Source organism: Pseudochaenichthys georgianus, chromosome 21 (genome assembly GCF_902827115.2).
Source record: "Pseudochaenichthys georgianus chromosome 21, fPseGeo1.2, whole genome shotgun sequence".
NCBI lineage: Eukaryota > Metazoa > Chordata > Actinopteri > Perciformes > Channichthyidae > Pseudochaenichthys > Pseudochaenichthys georgianus.
In genome coordinates, this window is record NC_047523.1 from 6949028 (window position 1) to 6964765 (window position 15738).

Consider the following 15738-nt stretch of genomic DNA (forward strand, 5'->3'; position numbering starts at 1 on the left):
AGTCTGCGCCGGAAGGTGTGTAAGCTTTCTGCTGTCCTGATGTCAATGGGGAGCTCATTCCACCATTTTGGAGCCAGGATAGCAAACCCACGTGTTTTTGCTGATGGGAACTTGGGTCCCCCTCGCAGCGAGGGTGCAGCGAGCCATTTGGTTGATGCAGAGCGTAGAGCACGCGCTGGGGTGTACAGTTTAACCATGTCCTGGATGTAGGAAGAGCCAGATCCATTTGCAGCATGGTACGCAAGTACCAGTGTTTTGAAGTGAATTCTAGCAGTTACCGGAAGCCAATGAAGGGAGCGGAGGAGCGGCGTGGTGTGGGAACATTTAGGAAGGTTGAAGACCAGACGAGCCGCTGCATTCTGGATGAGCTGCAGGGGTCGGATGGCACATGCAGGTAGACCAGCCAGGAATGGTTTACCGTTCTTCTCCACACAGCAGTACGGGTGTCAGTCCGGCAGAGCTCCTAATGGGCAGGAAAATCAGGACGACGCTGCCCACTCTGGCCAAGAACCTGCAACCAAAGTGGCCGAGCAGACATCACATCAGAGCTCGAGATGCTGCGGAGAAGAGCAAACAGGCCTTCTACTATAACAAGCGCCATGGCGTGAGAGAGCTCACACCACTGCAGCGAGGAGACCTGTTAAACCTGTCCAGAGACTTGACCTGTGAGGGGACAGTTCAATAAACAAAGGGTGTTGATATTGTAAAAAGAAAAAGAGAAAAAAAAGGAGAGATGTCATAGTTATTGATGTGTTGATATTGTTAAAGAAAGATATCTAAGTTATTTATATGTGTTGAATTGTTAGAGAAAATATATCTAAGTTATTGATATGTGTTGATATTGTTAAAAGGGAAAAAGTGAGATGTCATAATATTGTTAACTGACTACAAGGGGAGTTGTCATATACGTTACGGCATGTTTACGACAGTTACAGGAAGTGGGGGTGGCGAGAGAACCACCGGAGGCAGCAATAAAGGGTCCTGTTAAATAACCAACTGTTCCGTTGTCTGTTAATATCCAAGATATTACACTCACTATGACTCGCGCATGCATGGACGTGCACGGTTGTGGCATGCATGAAAGGCCAAAACAGAAATATATGGACACAAGATGTGTGCAAATGTATTTAGTATCCTATCCATGTGAACATGATTTAAGTGGGGGGTGGACCTAACATCCTCTAGGGGGGTTCAGGGGCATGCTCCCCCGGGAAGATAATTTTTTCTTAATATTGAAGTTAAAAGCATCAATCTGGTGGACTTTGAGAACATTAAGAGATCTATGGATACATCTCTCAACTTCAATATGAAACAGAACTTTAAGCATATTTTATTTTTCTTTATGGATATTTTACAAATCACTCTCCTTTTAAACTGTATTCTTGTTTATTAATAACAACTTTTTTTTACTGTCATATATACCTGTTTTTCATCTATTCTCTTATTTTTTTACAACTATAATGATCATATAAAGATGTGCCTTTACCTCACTGAGCTGAGGTTATCAGAGCTGCTCAGTCTTTCAGGAGCGAGCTCTCTAAAGCTCTCCCCCCCGCGGCCGCTTACACAGTAAATGTTCATAAAAGCACACAGAAGCTGTATACGTTATTTGGGAGTTTGATTTAATTTGAATTAACACATAATTGCACACTAAAACCATTATTTTTAAAAAAAAAGAACTATTTCATATAAACCTCTGGTTTTTACTGAGGCTGGGGCAGTTCAACTTGATTTGGGGGGGGGGGGGTTCGCCATAGTTTATGCGCGCTGTACGCAATATAGTTATATATATAGTTATATATATATATATGTTGCAAATGTATTATCTTTTCAATTTACACACGGCATCTATTGCACGTCTGTCCGTCCTGGGAGAGGGATCCCTCCTCTGTTGCTCTCCCTGAGGTTTCTCCCATTTCTCCCTTTAAACTGGGTTTTCTTTGGAAGTTTTTCCTTGTACGATGTGAGGGTCTAAGGACAGAGGGTGTCGTATTGTCATACTGATATTCTGTACACACTGTGAAGACCACTGAGACAAATGTAACATTTGTGATATTGGGCTATATAAATAAACATTGATTGATATAGGCGTAGTTATGTTAGTATAAGATAATAAGATGTACTTTGTTGATCCAAATCGGGAAATTGTGTTATGAAAAAAATAAATATATATTATTCCCCCCCCCCCCATTTTTGGCGCCCCGATGGGTTGATGGGCCCTTAGCATTCGCCTATACTGCCTATGCCAAGGGCCGGCCCTGTCAGTGTGTGCGTGTGTGTGCAGAGGGAAGTTTCTTCACCTCAGTGTGGCAGCAGGCAGCGCGTGGAGGCTGAGAGCGTGCAGTAGAAAGTGCGCGGGGCGGCAGGAGCTCAGCAAAACTTCTCTAAAAAACACATTTTATAACACCGCAGTGATGATCGCCTGCGCATATTTCTAGGCTGTTCTAGCGGGATAAAGTCACAGTGAAGTCCCGCAGCGGTGGCGTGAGGAGAGGGAAAGGGGAACCGAGTGGAGTTGAGTTTGAATGGACGTGTGTGTGGGTTCGCTCGGATGGGATGCACCGTGAGCTTCATCTGCTGTGAAGAGGACTTTCTGCTCATGCCTGTTCACCAACATGAGGAGGAGAAGAAGAAAGAGAGCCTGACAAAGGTAACTGACAAAGTGCACACACGACTGGGAGTCAAACACGAGCTGACAGGGGTCTAGTGCAGACCAGGTGCGTGTATTTCCAGGTGTTTATCTGCATGTACAATTGAGTTCTTACTGCCCAACAGACTATCTTTATGTCAGATATTCAGATAATAACTGTCGACCTTTGCTTCCACACATAAGCAGTGTACTGAGACCTTTAAAAGCATTGGTGGACGAAGTACTCAAGACTTTTACTTAAGAAAAAGTAGAAATACCAAAGTGTAGTAATACTCTGATACAAGTAAAAGTCCTGTATTGAAAGTGTTACTCAACTAAAATAGCAAAAGTATTGGCACCTAAATATTTCACTAATTCCAAAAGGAACTGTATTCATTATGCAGATTGGCCCATTTCAGAATCATTTATATTATATGTTTTGGTTATAATTACTGATGTATTGGTGTGTTTATTAAACTGGCAAAGGTGGAACTAATCTCAACTAATTGTGAATATAATCCAGGTGTATCTAAAGTATTGCATATATTGTTCATCACTAATCTACATCTGCAAAGTAACTAAAGGTATTACTTCAAGGTAGTAGATTACAAGTACAATATTTACCTCCTTATTGTAGTGCAGTCGAAGTACAAATGTAGCATAACATGGAAATACTGAAGTATACCTCAACATTTTAAGTACACCACTGTCTAAAAGGAATGAGTGTTTCAGCCAGTTCACCAGGCAGAGCAGAATATAGCCAGTGGTTGTTACATAACACAGAAACAGCTTCACAATCATCAATCCAGGTGTATTGTGTCTCTAATACCTGCTTTGACATTAGGCATTCACAGACCTCTGTGAGTGAATGAGGTGAACCATGCACTATAATGACTGCCAAGTGCAACCCTGAAAAAAAGGCCAAGTTCAGTCATGCTTGCCCTCCAAGATAAAAACACACACAGATTGACCCTACCTGTACTGATGTCATGGAATATTTCTGTTCTCTTTCCCTCTGCTGGAGTGTTTGTGTTGGTTAGTGAGATGTGTGTACATTGTAAATATAATAGTGCTTTGCAGTCAGAGGCTGTAATCTCTGCCCTGTGGAATGTGCTCAGTGACCTGCACTGATTTCTCTGTCTGACCCAAAACTTCACTTCACACAGCGGACCAGTCAGGGGTGATTTATCTTCTATGTGTGGAAATCAGCTTTTAGCTTCTGTTTAAAGAAAACCACGCTGCACCGGGTCCCATCGGAGAACATTTAGAACTTGTAGATATAGTTAAACATTTTCCAAACACTCCTACCAGCAGCTTAACTTCTTCCTATTATCACAGAAAAATCAACCATGGAAAATGTGCCATTTGATGTAGACTCATCATCATCATCATCATCATCATCATCATCATCATCATCATCATCATCATCATCATCATCATCATCATCATCATCATCATCATCATCATCATCATGTCACTTTACCACATTCTGTCTGTAATCAGCCTCGGTAGGGTGAGTCTGTTTGGTGACAATATTTGAAGTTGGTCATGGACCAAGGACTTCCCTCTTCATAATTCTATTATGGCTTCAGCTGGGCTGTATTCAATAAACTGACAGTGTGGTTTTAACATTAATAAGTAATATTTTCTGGACTTTATTTAATCAGACATGGTAGAATCAACAAAATATGACACAACTTTTTGTGATGCTCTGTATTTACCCAAGGTGTCATCTTGTCTATATAGCTAGCTGCTCACTAAAACCATGGCACTATATTATCCTCTTAAAGATAAAGAGAGCACAGAAAGAGGACCTCTTTCCACATGCCTTTATGTGCTCTAAAGTTGTGATAAGGGTTTCACAACAGTTCTTCTGTGACATATCCTTGCAGCCTTATCAGATGAGCTCAAGTACCCCTTCTTAAATGTGTTAATTTAGACCAGGGGTGCCCACACTTTTTTGGCTGGTGAGCTTTTGAAATGACCAGCTCACCGAGGTCTACCAACCAAAAATAAAATCCCAAATGGCAAGTGTTGCTGAATAACACGTTTTATTTATACATGGGATAATAGGGCTGCAACAAACGACTAATTTGATAATCGATTAATCTATCGATTAATGAAACGATTAATCGACTATTCGGACTATTACTGTATGAATGAAAACTTTATTACAGACTCAGGGTCCAGATAAAAGACAAGACATTACATAGATAAAAGACAAGGCATTAGATATAATAAATTACATACATAGCATAATTCATAGTTTAAGAATAATTTAAATCAGTGTCCTACAAAGAGACAACTATACCAATGTCTCCACAGCTGCGATTGGTAGCGTGTAGTATGCCTTGCACAATTTCTCAAACGCTCTTATTTAGCCATCAACTTTTAGATTTAGCTTGAGGTTGTTTTAGGCATGTGGAAACAATGAAACATGAATACTTGATTCAAAAATACATATATTATTAAATGAACTTAACAAATTGTTTACAAAATTAACATTGCTTTTTATTTAAATTAAATAAATAATATTTCACATCAAAAGAAACAACAATGTTTTAACAAATCGTATTAAATAATCTGATGACAGAACTGTAAACAGAACAGCTGAAACTTTAACAAAATAAAGAGTAACTCAGTTACTTACCTCTAATCATTAACCCTTGTTTGTATAATGTAGTTAACTCCGTGTGTTGCTGCTAGCATACATAACACCTGACGTGGAAAAGTTACTCGCTACAGAGCTACTAGAAAGACAGTCGATCCTCCGTCTGAATGTGGAGCACTTTTGCTAAACAAAGACAAATTGGACAAATTGCTCGTGTTACCGCCCTTACATGCTAAACTCTCTTGGCAAGGAGCATTGTCCACCTCAAGACGGGTAACATTTAACCACACCTTGGAGCGCTTCTCTCCGCCATCTCCTCCGTGTGTTGCTGCATGTAGCAGCTGAGTGTGTGTAAACTGCCCCGCCCCCTCGCACACAGACGGGGGGGAGAGAGAGATCTCGCCTGGATCGGAAAGATCGAAAATACAGCGACCATAGACGCATTTGTTTGTCTTTTTGCATGTTAGAAACGAGTTGGCGACACTAAGACTGCGAGATAATGTTTGTGTAGCAATAATACATGACCTTTCTCTTTCTCAACTCCCTACTCGGAGGGAAGTCGCTGTCATATGCCTTGTGACCACTCCGATAATGCCTCTCCACGTTACCTTTCTTTGGCAGAGCGACGCTTGCTTTACAAATAAGGCAAATAACCTTTGAATGTGACATCACAAACAAATATTCGTCCTCCCATTCTGGGTGGAAGTGGTATGTCTTTAGCTTTTTGCACGGTCCCGCACTCAAATTTGTTGTTTGTCTCTTTGAGTTTTGAGTTTGAGTTTTCCTGGCACTGGACTGATTTTGTATCGCTTTGCATTCTGGGTTAACAGACTGGAAAACGATAGGTCGCTTTTTCTGTCAATCAAGTAAACTCCTGAATTAAGTGGCAGGGAGGCCAAGGGAGGAGGGATCAAAACCTGTTTTGCCTATTCTAACGGAACTGGATTTTTTTTTTTTATGAATGACTCGCGATCTACCAGCATTACCCGACGTACTGGGCACCTCTGATTTAGACTGATTGTAAAACCTGAAGTTATTGAAAACGGATGTGATGGAGAGCCCGTGATCATAATAATAATAATAGCTTGGATTTATATAGCGCCTTTCATGAGACCCAAGGTTGCTTTTCAAGGAAGAACAGGGCAAAACAAACATAACAAAAGAAAAGGCAGTCAGACAACCAGTCAGACAGACAAAACAACAAATAGATTAGGGGCCAAAGGCCTTAGTAAACAGATGGGTCTTGAGGACTCTTTTGAAGGCGTCAAGCGTGGGGATGTTGCGGATCTCCGCAGGGAGAGCGTTCCAGAGGGTGGGGGCTGCCACGCTGAAGGCTCTTTCCCCGAAGGTTCGCAGTTTGGTGCGGGGGGTGGTGAGCAGGCCAGAGTCTGAGGACCGCAGGTTCCGGGGAGGGGCATGTGGGTGAAGGATGTCCGATAGGTACTGGGAGGCATGGGCATGGAGGGACTTGTAGTAAGAAGGAGGATTTTGAATGATATGCGAGACTTGACCGGCATCATGGACCTGTCACTGTTATTGCCAGGTCTCTTGTATTTATGTAGTACCTCATTTGTCCTACCACCTCTTTGAGTGGCAGAAGCCGCTTTACCAATATTACCACATTCCATTTAGCCATTTAGGTTGACACGTCTGGTCGCTTGCTAGTCTGTTTAAACATATGAGCATATATGAGCAGAGGCATTGGCAGAAATAAATCTTGGAAACCATTAGCAATTTTTTTAATGACAATTTAGCTCTTCTATAGCTGATACTTGGGTGGTAACTTGTAACATTTGAAACGATTATTTGACTCTTAACTCCAACTCCATTCTCACGTTTTCAGTTAATAATCGGACTGTTAAGTATGAGCAGCAAACCGAAAAGGCTCAAATGTCAACAAAATATTAGCCATTGTCCCCAGAGGCTAACACGTCATCAGACAAATAGCCGATGGGTTCCAAGATTGCTCACTTTCAAACTAGTTTTACCCACTTGTTAAGTTGATTCGGTTTTTCAATGGACTGGAGATGTGGAAGGTAACTTCTGCACAGTCTAATGCAGCTGGTAGTTTATTGGCTATTGTGGTAATTCATATGGCATAAGGATAATATCTTATTCGGCTGTTTATTTGTATTGAAAGTATGGACATTTGGACACATGCTTTTGTTATTTCTGTCCAACCGTATTTCTCATTTTCCTATCTGATCTACTTCACAATCTTTACCTAATAGCAACTGTATACCATTCAAGTACTCATGGATGTGTATCACTGGGTTAGATGCCCAGCGCACTGAAATATTCCGTATAATTCCTTTGCTCCTTGGAAGTAACACCAAAAGAGACACTTCTAGACCTCTTGGAGGACTTTTCCCAGATATGCTTAGTTTTCCGTTGGCACAAACCAGCAACTGGCACAGAGGCATTCAGGGCTGTGGGCACAGGGAGAGCTGTGGGGAAGCAATGCCCTGACTTCAGCCAGCAGAGCTGTGGTTGGAGGAATGAAGTGATGCTAAAGTGTTGAAAGTAGTCGCTCCAGAGAAGTTGCCAAGTGTCAGAGAAGCTGAGTGTTACTAATCACACACACAGATTTCAGAAGAAACTTGGAAACGTGGAGCTTTTTCTTGCTGAGACACAGTTTATGTTGTCAGAATCTGGATCAATTTCCAAACACTATAAGGTTCCATGGTTCTGTATTGAAGGCACCGTAGAATGCTTCTTGTGTTGAATGATTATTTTCCTTGGCAAATGCTTTGATCTCCGTTTATTTTTGAATACCTTTGATTTTTTCATGCTGATGTTTGTGTCGGAGGACTGCTCAGGTGCAGAGAAGCTGCTTCCTGTGGTATCTGCTCCTTGTGTTTGTGTGATGCTTGTGGTTTGTGTCTGACATGAAGAAGAGAGCTTGGGCTGCTCCTGTCAGCGGCGCTCAGGGAGGCCCACAGTGCAGAACTTTGAAGAGCGATAACTATCGACCAGAATGTAAAACCCTCATATAAAACCAAAGAAAACAGCCAAGACTTTGAACCAGATGAGGGGCTCTTGAATAGGTTTCTGAAGAATGTGCACTGTTTGTTTTGCATCTAGGGGCTATTATATAATGGCAGTTCCTGGGCTGACAGACAGTAGACAGAAGAACAGAACATGATTGGACTCAAATGCATTAAATGAAGATGATACATTATACTGTTCTGCTGGACCATCTTGAAAACCAGGTCAGGGATAACTTTGAGGATCCTTTACAGCAAAAATAGATAAACCATTTTAAGGTGAATAACATTTCAAATGTATAATTGTGGTAAACATTTCAGAGTAGTCATATAAGTAGCATTTCACAAATTGTGTTTTTTCTTTTAACTGAATCTTCCAGGTGTGTGTGAGTTTTGTTTTTAGTTACAACAATAATACTTGGCACTCCATAAGATGGATTTGATCCATGTTCAGTTCATTGTTTTGGTTCCCTCCTTTTATATGATCCAACTCCAAAAGCTTTAGCTAACCACCCCAAATAAGACCTCAAGCAGCCACGCCCAGCCCATTAGCTCAGATTTAAAAGCCTTTGTTCTCTATAAGCCAACATATCAACTATGCAGGTGTTGGCTGTTGCCAGCTAGCATATTATGCAACATTTCTTTACAGTTTATTTCCTTTGTACAGCTGAGGACGTGTGTGGCTATTTAGAAGTCTACAACACCAACAAAGGCAGTTATTCCATAACTGTGGAACTCTGTATTCAATAGCATCACTAAAATATGTGACAGAACAGAGATATTCCTCTGGAAGAAAGTTATTTTTGTGTGCCTGTAACTATTACAAAGCAGCAACATTGTGAACAACAGACCGTGTTGAAATTGACTTGAGGAGAGCTAGTTCACGTTAGCGGTTAGCTAGTTGATAGCTGTTAGTTGTTAGTTGTTTGCTAGCAGCAAAGGGGGCAGCACAGTCCTGCTTAGCTAAATAACAGAGCTAACTGTTTACTTAACACATGTGTATTTTTTGTCCTCCTCCTCCGCCGCCCTGTAGCTTCAGAGCGCATCGAGTTTAAAATACCATCTACAAGCTGATGCTGACAGCCCGCTCCTGCCGCCCGCTTGCGGCAGACCACACTTCCACGCTCACCGGCAGGCACCGACTGGCCATCGGGAGGACCGGGAGGGTGTGTGTGTGTGTGGCCCGAGCGAGCGAGAGAGAGACCTTACGTGTGGTGTATTGTTGTTGTTAGCATCTGGTGCTAGCTAGCTGCGCTAACGGATATAAGGAGCTGTTTCAATTAAAACAGAGGAGCGACATTTCGCCGACAACTGCGCCGAGCACTTGACTTGATGCAGGAAGCCAGACAGCGGGACATTGTATGAGAAGTCAGCACACTCAGCTCGGATAGTGCAACATGATTGCAGCGTCCAGGCAGCTCCCGTTCGAGTATATGCCTTGAGTTGCACATAGCTCCAACGATCCATCACAATGTCTCTCTTCACACACACACACACACACACACACACACACACACACACACACACACACACACACACACACACACACACACACACACACACACACACACACACACACACACACACACACACACACACACACACACACACACACACACACACACACACACACACACACACACACACACACACACACACACACACACTCTCTCTCTACCGATCGATCGGTGCTCTCTAAACATGCCGATCGCGAGAGCCGATCGCGAGAGCCGATCGCGAGAGCCGATCGCGAGAGCCGATCACATGACGTAAAATACATGACACTTTTCTCTGTGTGCGGCAAAACAAGCTCGCCAACATGGCTTCACCGGTCTGGCATTATTTTAAGGTGTCCGAAAAAGACAGTAAAATAGCGGAATGCAACGTGTGTGAAGCAGAAATTCTGCAGCTCTGCCCGCCGGACCGGTGAGCGGAGCAAAACACACAAGAGTTAGACCTAACACACTTAGCTATTGTATCTACCTCTGGAACAAGCTAAACTAGTCATTATAAGTATATGTATTCTTCACTGTCGGGTCACTCATTACTGGATCAGTGAGCTGCATGAGATACTGACAGGCTGCAGGAGAGGGAGAGAGGGGGGAGCGGGAGAGAGGGGGAGAGGAAAAGAGAGCGCTTCCGCTCATTTCTCCCGTGTTATTATCCAAAGTGATTGTAAACTTGAATAATGTAAATCATTTGAATGTAATAATTAAGTTGATTGTTGTTTGTGGAAGCTCCAGTGAATGAGCCCCATTAACTGAGTTTTAACATAACTTTAAATGGAAGATTTAAAGTGATGTTTAAATCTTCCATTTGGGCCCCGCCCACTCGATCGAATCGGCGATTCTGGCGATCGGCCCCGAAATTGGCAATCGGAGCATCCCTAACAAACACACACACACACACACACACACACACACACACACACACACACACACACACACACACACACACACACACACACACACACACACACACACACACACACACACACACACACACACACACACACTTTGTATTGTATTATTGAATTGTATGAGAGAGGTTCCAGGTTGAATTGAGGCGAATATTTGTAATGTTCAGAGGTTGTTGTGTTTAATATTCTGGAGAATATTTGTCATTGTTCAAATGATAATAAACAAACATTTGCATAAAGCATATTTGTCCACTCATATGTTGATAAGAGTATTACAAATATTCCTCTAAGGTACATTTAGAACAGACAAAAAATGTGCGATTAAATATTTTAATCGACTGACAGCCCTAAAAAAAACGTCATCTGTGGAAGCCGTGGCGCTGTAAAAAGCACAACCAATCATCCGAGCCGGCCCGGCTAAAATAACTGGATGGCCTGTCAGCCTGTCAGCCTCCCATCTGTGCACAAACTTATCTCGTGCCCTCATTGGTCATGTGCGCGTTTGTGTGTGTTGGAGGAGGGGCTCTGTAAGGAAGTGGCAGATTCTTTCCGGTTGTGTATATATCAAATTCTAGCGTACTCGAGCTGGTTTCTCCAAAATTACCTACCCCACCTTTAAGCTCAATGCACATGATGAACCAATCAACCATTATACAGCCATATTAACAGATATAACATAACATATTCTGTGCCAACCCCTCAATTGGATTCAAGTAGCAGGCAGACCAAACTCTGACTATAAGTAACATCCGACTCTTCCTCCTCACAAAAACAAATCCGTTATTTCAGTTTGATGCCTGTCAGGTCCACCTCTCTATCCGCCCTGTTTCTGAATTCCCACCAAAGTGTCAGACGGCGGGCGGGGGCTTTCCTGAGATTTAAAGATTTTTGATAAAGGTATGCGGTGAACTGAAAGTTACCTGTCGCCCCATATTGCATTCCAGTGGATGCTTTAGCTGTTGGGAAACAGTGCGTCCTCTGTGCTGTGTCTCTGGGGAGGCCTATAATTTCACTCCTACCTGCCAGCGCTGACCCGCACATGGGCCGCAGAACAAGACCCTCTCTGTGTGTTCCTCGGTGGAAAGGTGCCCGGTGTGTGCTTGACCCAGGAGAGGGTTGTGATGCCTTGGATAGGTTAACCCCTGTCATTCTACCCTTTAATGCCCGTGCATACAGGAATTTAACCTCTTGCGGATATATTGCATTTGATTTCAGAGTAGGAAGCTTCCTTAAATAGACCCATTCTTCAGAAAATACTGCACCCGATTTATCTTGACAGTGATTTCAAAGATTTCAAAGGCACTGTTTGTGTTATTGTCCTGCATTTGTCTGTCTTGATGTGGTAAACCTCTCCCACATGCCCCTACCAGCAGGTAAAACTAGCTCGGACCAGCAAATATTGGTATACTTTAGTACTCTGCATACTTCCCAGAATCCTCCCAGTAATTGGATAATTTGATCCAGGTACTTAATGGGAAAGTCATGCACAGCAATCAGGAAAGTAAAAAGAAGCATAATACTACTTTAGAAACTTCAGATGCTTTCATGAATCAGGCTATTCATGTATAAATATATGAAAGAGTAAATGGTAAATGGATTGCATTTATATAACATCTTCTTCTTTGCAAACACTCAAAGTGATATTATCAGTGTTTCCCCTAGGTTTACTGCTTGGGGGGGGGGGGGGGGGGGTATATATATTTTAAATGAGCTGTGGATTATTGTTATTGATTAATGCATCAATGTTTCTTAGGGTCAAAAACACTAAACTCACAACTTAAAATGAAAGCGTTTGGTTTATTTAATGAAATAGCACATGTTCAATGTGAAAAGTGACTGTAGATATAGATTAGTTGCAATTTGGTGCTATATATATATTTTTAAAAGAAAGACATTTTATTTTTTTTAATTTTTTTTAAAAACACCTTGAATTTCAGGGGGGGGCGCGGGGCTCCGTTGGCGGAGTGTTCCCCCCAAGACAATGGTAGGGGAAACACTGATTATTATACACATTCATACACTGCAGGGCTCAACGCTAACTTTTTAAAGTGGTTGCCAGGCTGGCAACCAGGCATCAGCTTTTGGTTGCCAAAACTGAAAATATGGTTGCCATTTTTAGTCACCTTATATTTTATATAATGAAGATACTATGCAGTTATAGATCAACTTAATAATGAAAATGTGACACAAAAGAATGTTCAAATGATTTACAATAAGTAATTAACACAATCATTTTAAACTTAAGTGGTAGTAAACTTGTCCACCCTCAATTGCTGGTATACAAAACACCAGTCGTGCAGCTGTTGTCATGTTCTTCACAGATCTAGTTTCTTGGTCATCCGTTGTCTCCCTTTCAAATGTGGGTTTTCTTGACCTTTGTGCTGACCCCCACCATAGATCCACTGGCCCTTCAGCATCGAAGTCTTGGATTGGCCAGACTAATACATTTCATTACAGTTAAGAATTAGATATTAATTATTAATGCTGTACATTACCTTTAATATGTCTAACTATGTTTAACATGTGTTACCTTTTTATAGAAGTGATTATATTTGTATGCCAATATTTTCCTATGGTAAAGTTTCGTTTTGCACTTTTATTTTGGTAGTAATAAGATCGGGACTCTTATTTTGAAGGAACTTTTACCGGAAGTGAATGCACAACAGAGCAGAATGTACATAATATATATTTCGCCTCCCAATAATTTACAAATGTCCTCTTTGCTTTTCGTTCGGGTTCATCTTGCGCTTTATCAGTTGACTCACTTTGAACATTCGTTTGAGATGTTGACGGGTTGGCCGAACTTTTTACCCCACAGTCAAACAACTTAATTTGCTTCGCCATTTTTTGTAAAACAAACACACGGCGCACCGCGCACGCGAGTAAACGTGCATCGCTTTCTGGCTCCGTAATCACACCAATGCACGTGGAACTTAAGTATCAGGTTCCGACTGGTCACAACAATAATTAAATATCACTCTTAATACAACAAATAATTAACATTTATCTATTTTTGGGTGCACATTTTGCTGTTTGCTGTCCTTATTTCTTTATGTTAAAAACTGGTTGGCAACCAAAGGCCAAGAAGTGGTTGATATTTTTTCTGAATGGTTGCCAATGGCAACCTGGCAACCGTTACTGTCGAGCCCTGCACTGGGAGCAATTTGGGGTTCAGTTTCTTGCGCATGGAAACAATGACATGTTGACTGCAAGGGCTGGGCATTGAAACACCGACCTTCAGATTGGTAGACGACCACTCTACCCCTGGTCCGTAGCCCGAGAGGAACAATGTTAATAGTAGAGGTTAGGACCATTAAGCTTACAATGGTTGAGTTTAAAGCTTCATGTTTGGTCGACAACACATGTTTGCACAACAAAATGCAAATAGTTCTGTATCTTTTAACAGACGACAGAAAGGTGCACAAGTTGTGGTTTTGATAGGTATTGTCGTCTAAAATCCTTTGGCCTACACACCTCTCCTCACCATACTGAATGCAATAACTACAATGGTGCCTTTGAATGCGCAGAACTCCACTAAAACCAGTCGTTTACCGTAAACCGGTTACAAACTAAACCAAAAACATAACCTCCATGGCAGAGTTATTAAGCTTAGCAAACGTTATTTCAGTTCTTTAAGATTATCAAAATAAAATTCAATCAATTTAATGCAAGGCACAATCACATAAATTAAGATATTTCAGTATTTTGAGCTCTGGATAATGACCTGGAAATCTCATCCATTAAGTATACAACTTCGTATTCAAAATGCTGTCCAAGAATGTAGATGTGTGTTTTTCAAGATATCTTTTAGCTTGAGCCAACAGCTAGCAAGGAATGCTCCGATAATTTGAGCCTTTTCATCCATTTTGGAAGTCAACGCCTTTACTTTCAAATCCTTGTGGTGAGAGGATGTGTGAATCCGATGAGCGGATATTTCTTTTCCAAACATCCTTTCAAGACATTACTGATTTGGTGATGCGTAGCGTTGCCAACAAAGCCTGTGGAACCAGAAGATAATGGAACACAAAAGGCGTCCATTGAGCTTCTTAAAGTGTTATAATTCACTTGGCAATGCACAGTGGATAGAGTGACCGTCAGAATGATAGATTAAGGCACAGGGTAACTGTATTTTCCGCCAGTCACGGTTGTGTGCTCCTTTTCTTGGAATGTAAAGCAGAGGCCTGACTTCCACCTCTTCCTCAGACCTTTTGGCATCAGTGCAACATAATACACTCCACTAGCCTTATACCATGCAGCCTCTATGGCTTTGTGCACCCATGAATGTGGCCTTTATGCTGCAGTTTTGTTGATATTTCTCAATGTGTGGGGGGATTTTCTTGTCTTCTCTCTAATACTTGGCAAGGCGATGTGGCATTTGCTCTTGGCAACGTCGAAATCCCACGAAGTCTCACTCTGGGGGTCTTTGTAGCCATTCACAAGACTTCCGGGTGATGGACAGGGAGCTCGGGCTCTCCCAGGTCGCATCCCTTTCGCCTCAAAATGCGTCTTTGTGACTCTTCTCTTTTCCCGGGGTCTTTTCCACCAAGGTCAGATGCCACAAGGCTCCAAGGGTAATTACTTTGACTTTGGAGCAGAAGTTAGACTGGGCTACCCAGGTCGCCCAATCATGTTTTCATCATCGGGGAATGTTTTTCTTTTGGGACGTAATAAATCCCCCCTTTGACATGCAGCATTTACTCTGAATACACACAGGAAGAAAGACCCCAGTTTCTTCTTCTTTCCCTCTCTCGATTTTCCCTTTGTAACAAGCTGAGGCAGATCATTGTTGCTAGTTCGACCTCACTGCTTTTTAAAAGGATACGTTTGCACACTTACACATTCCGCCATAGTGGAATTTCACAGGTATTTGCACCGGAATGTGGTTCCTCACTGGACTTGGGGGGGAAATGGAATGAGCATAATGAATTGTAACCATAACGTTTCTGATGGACATATAGAGTACTTGCTGTCAAAGGCAAAACATGTAGTTCACTGTAACTTTTGGGGAAGTTAAGGCATCATATTATACATATTATAATAGTCAGGCTTGGGGAGAAATGGATTACATGTAATAGGATGAATACTTTAAGTG

At 41.9% G+C, this 15738-nt stretch overlaps 1 protein-coding gene across 1 annotated transcript in view; it reads left to right on the forward strand.

Moving 5' to 3' along the window:
* Positions 1–2319: 2319 nt before the first annotated feature.
* Positions 2320–15738, forward strand: part of tns1b (tensin 1b) — a 252364-nt gene continuing 238945 nt past the window's right edge. The window contains 1 exon segment of the mRNA XM_071207064.1: positions 2320–2650. Within this exon segment, the coding sequence (XP_071063165.1) occupies positions 2552–2650 (99 nt within the window). The 5' untranslated portion in view covers positions 2320–2551.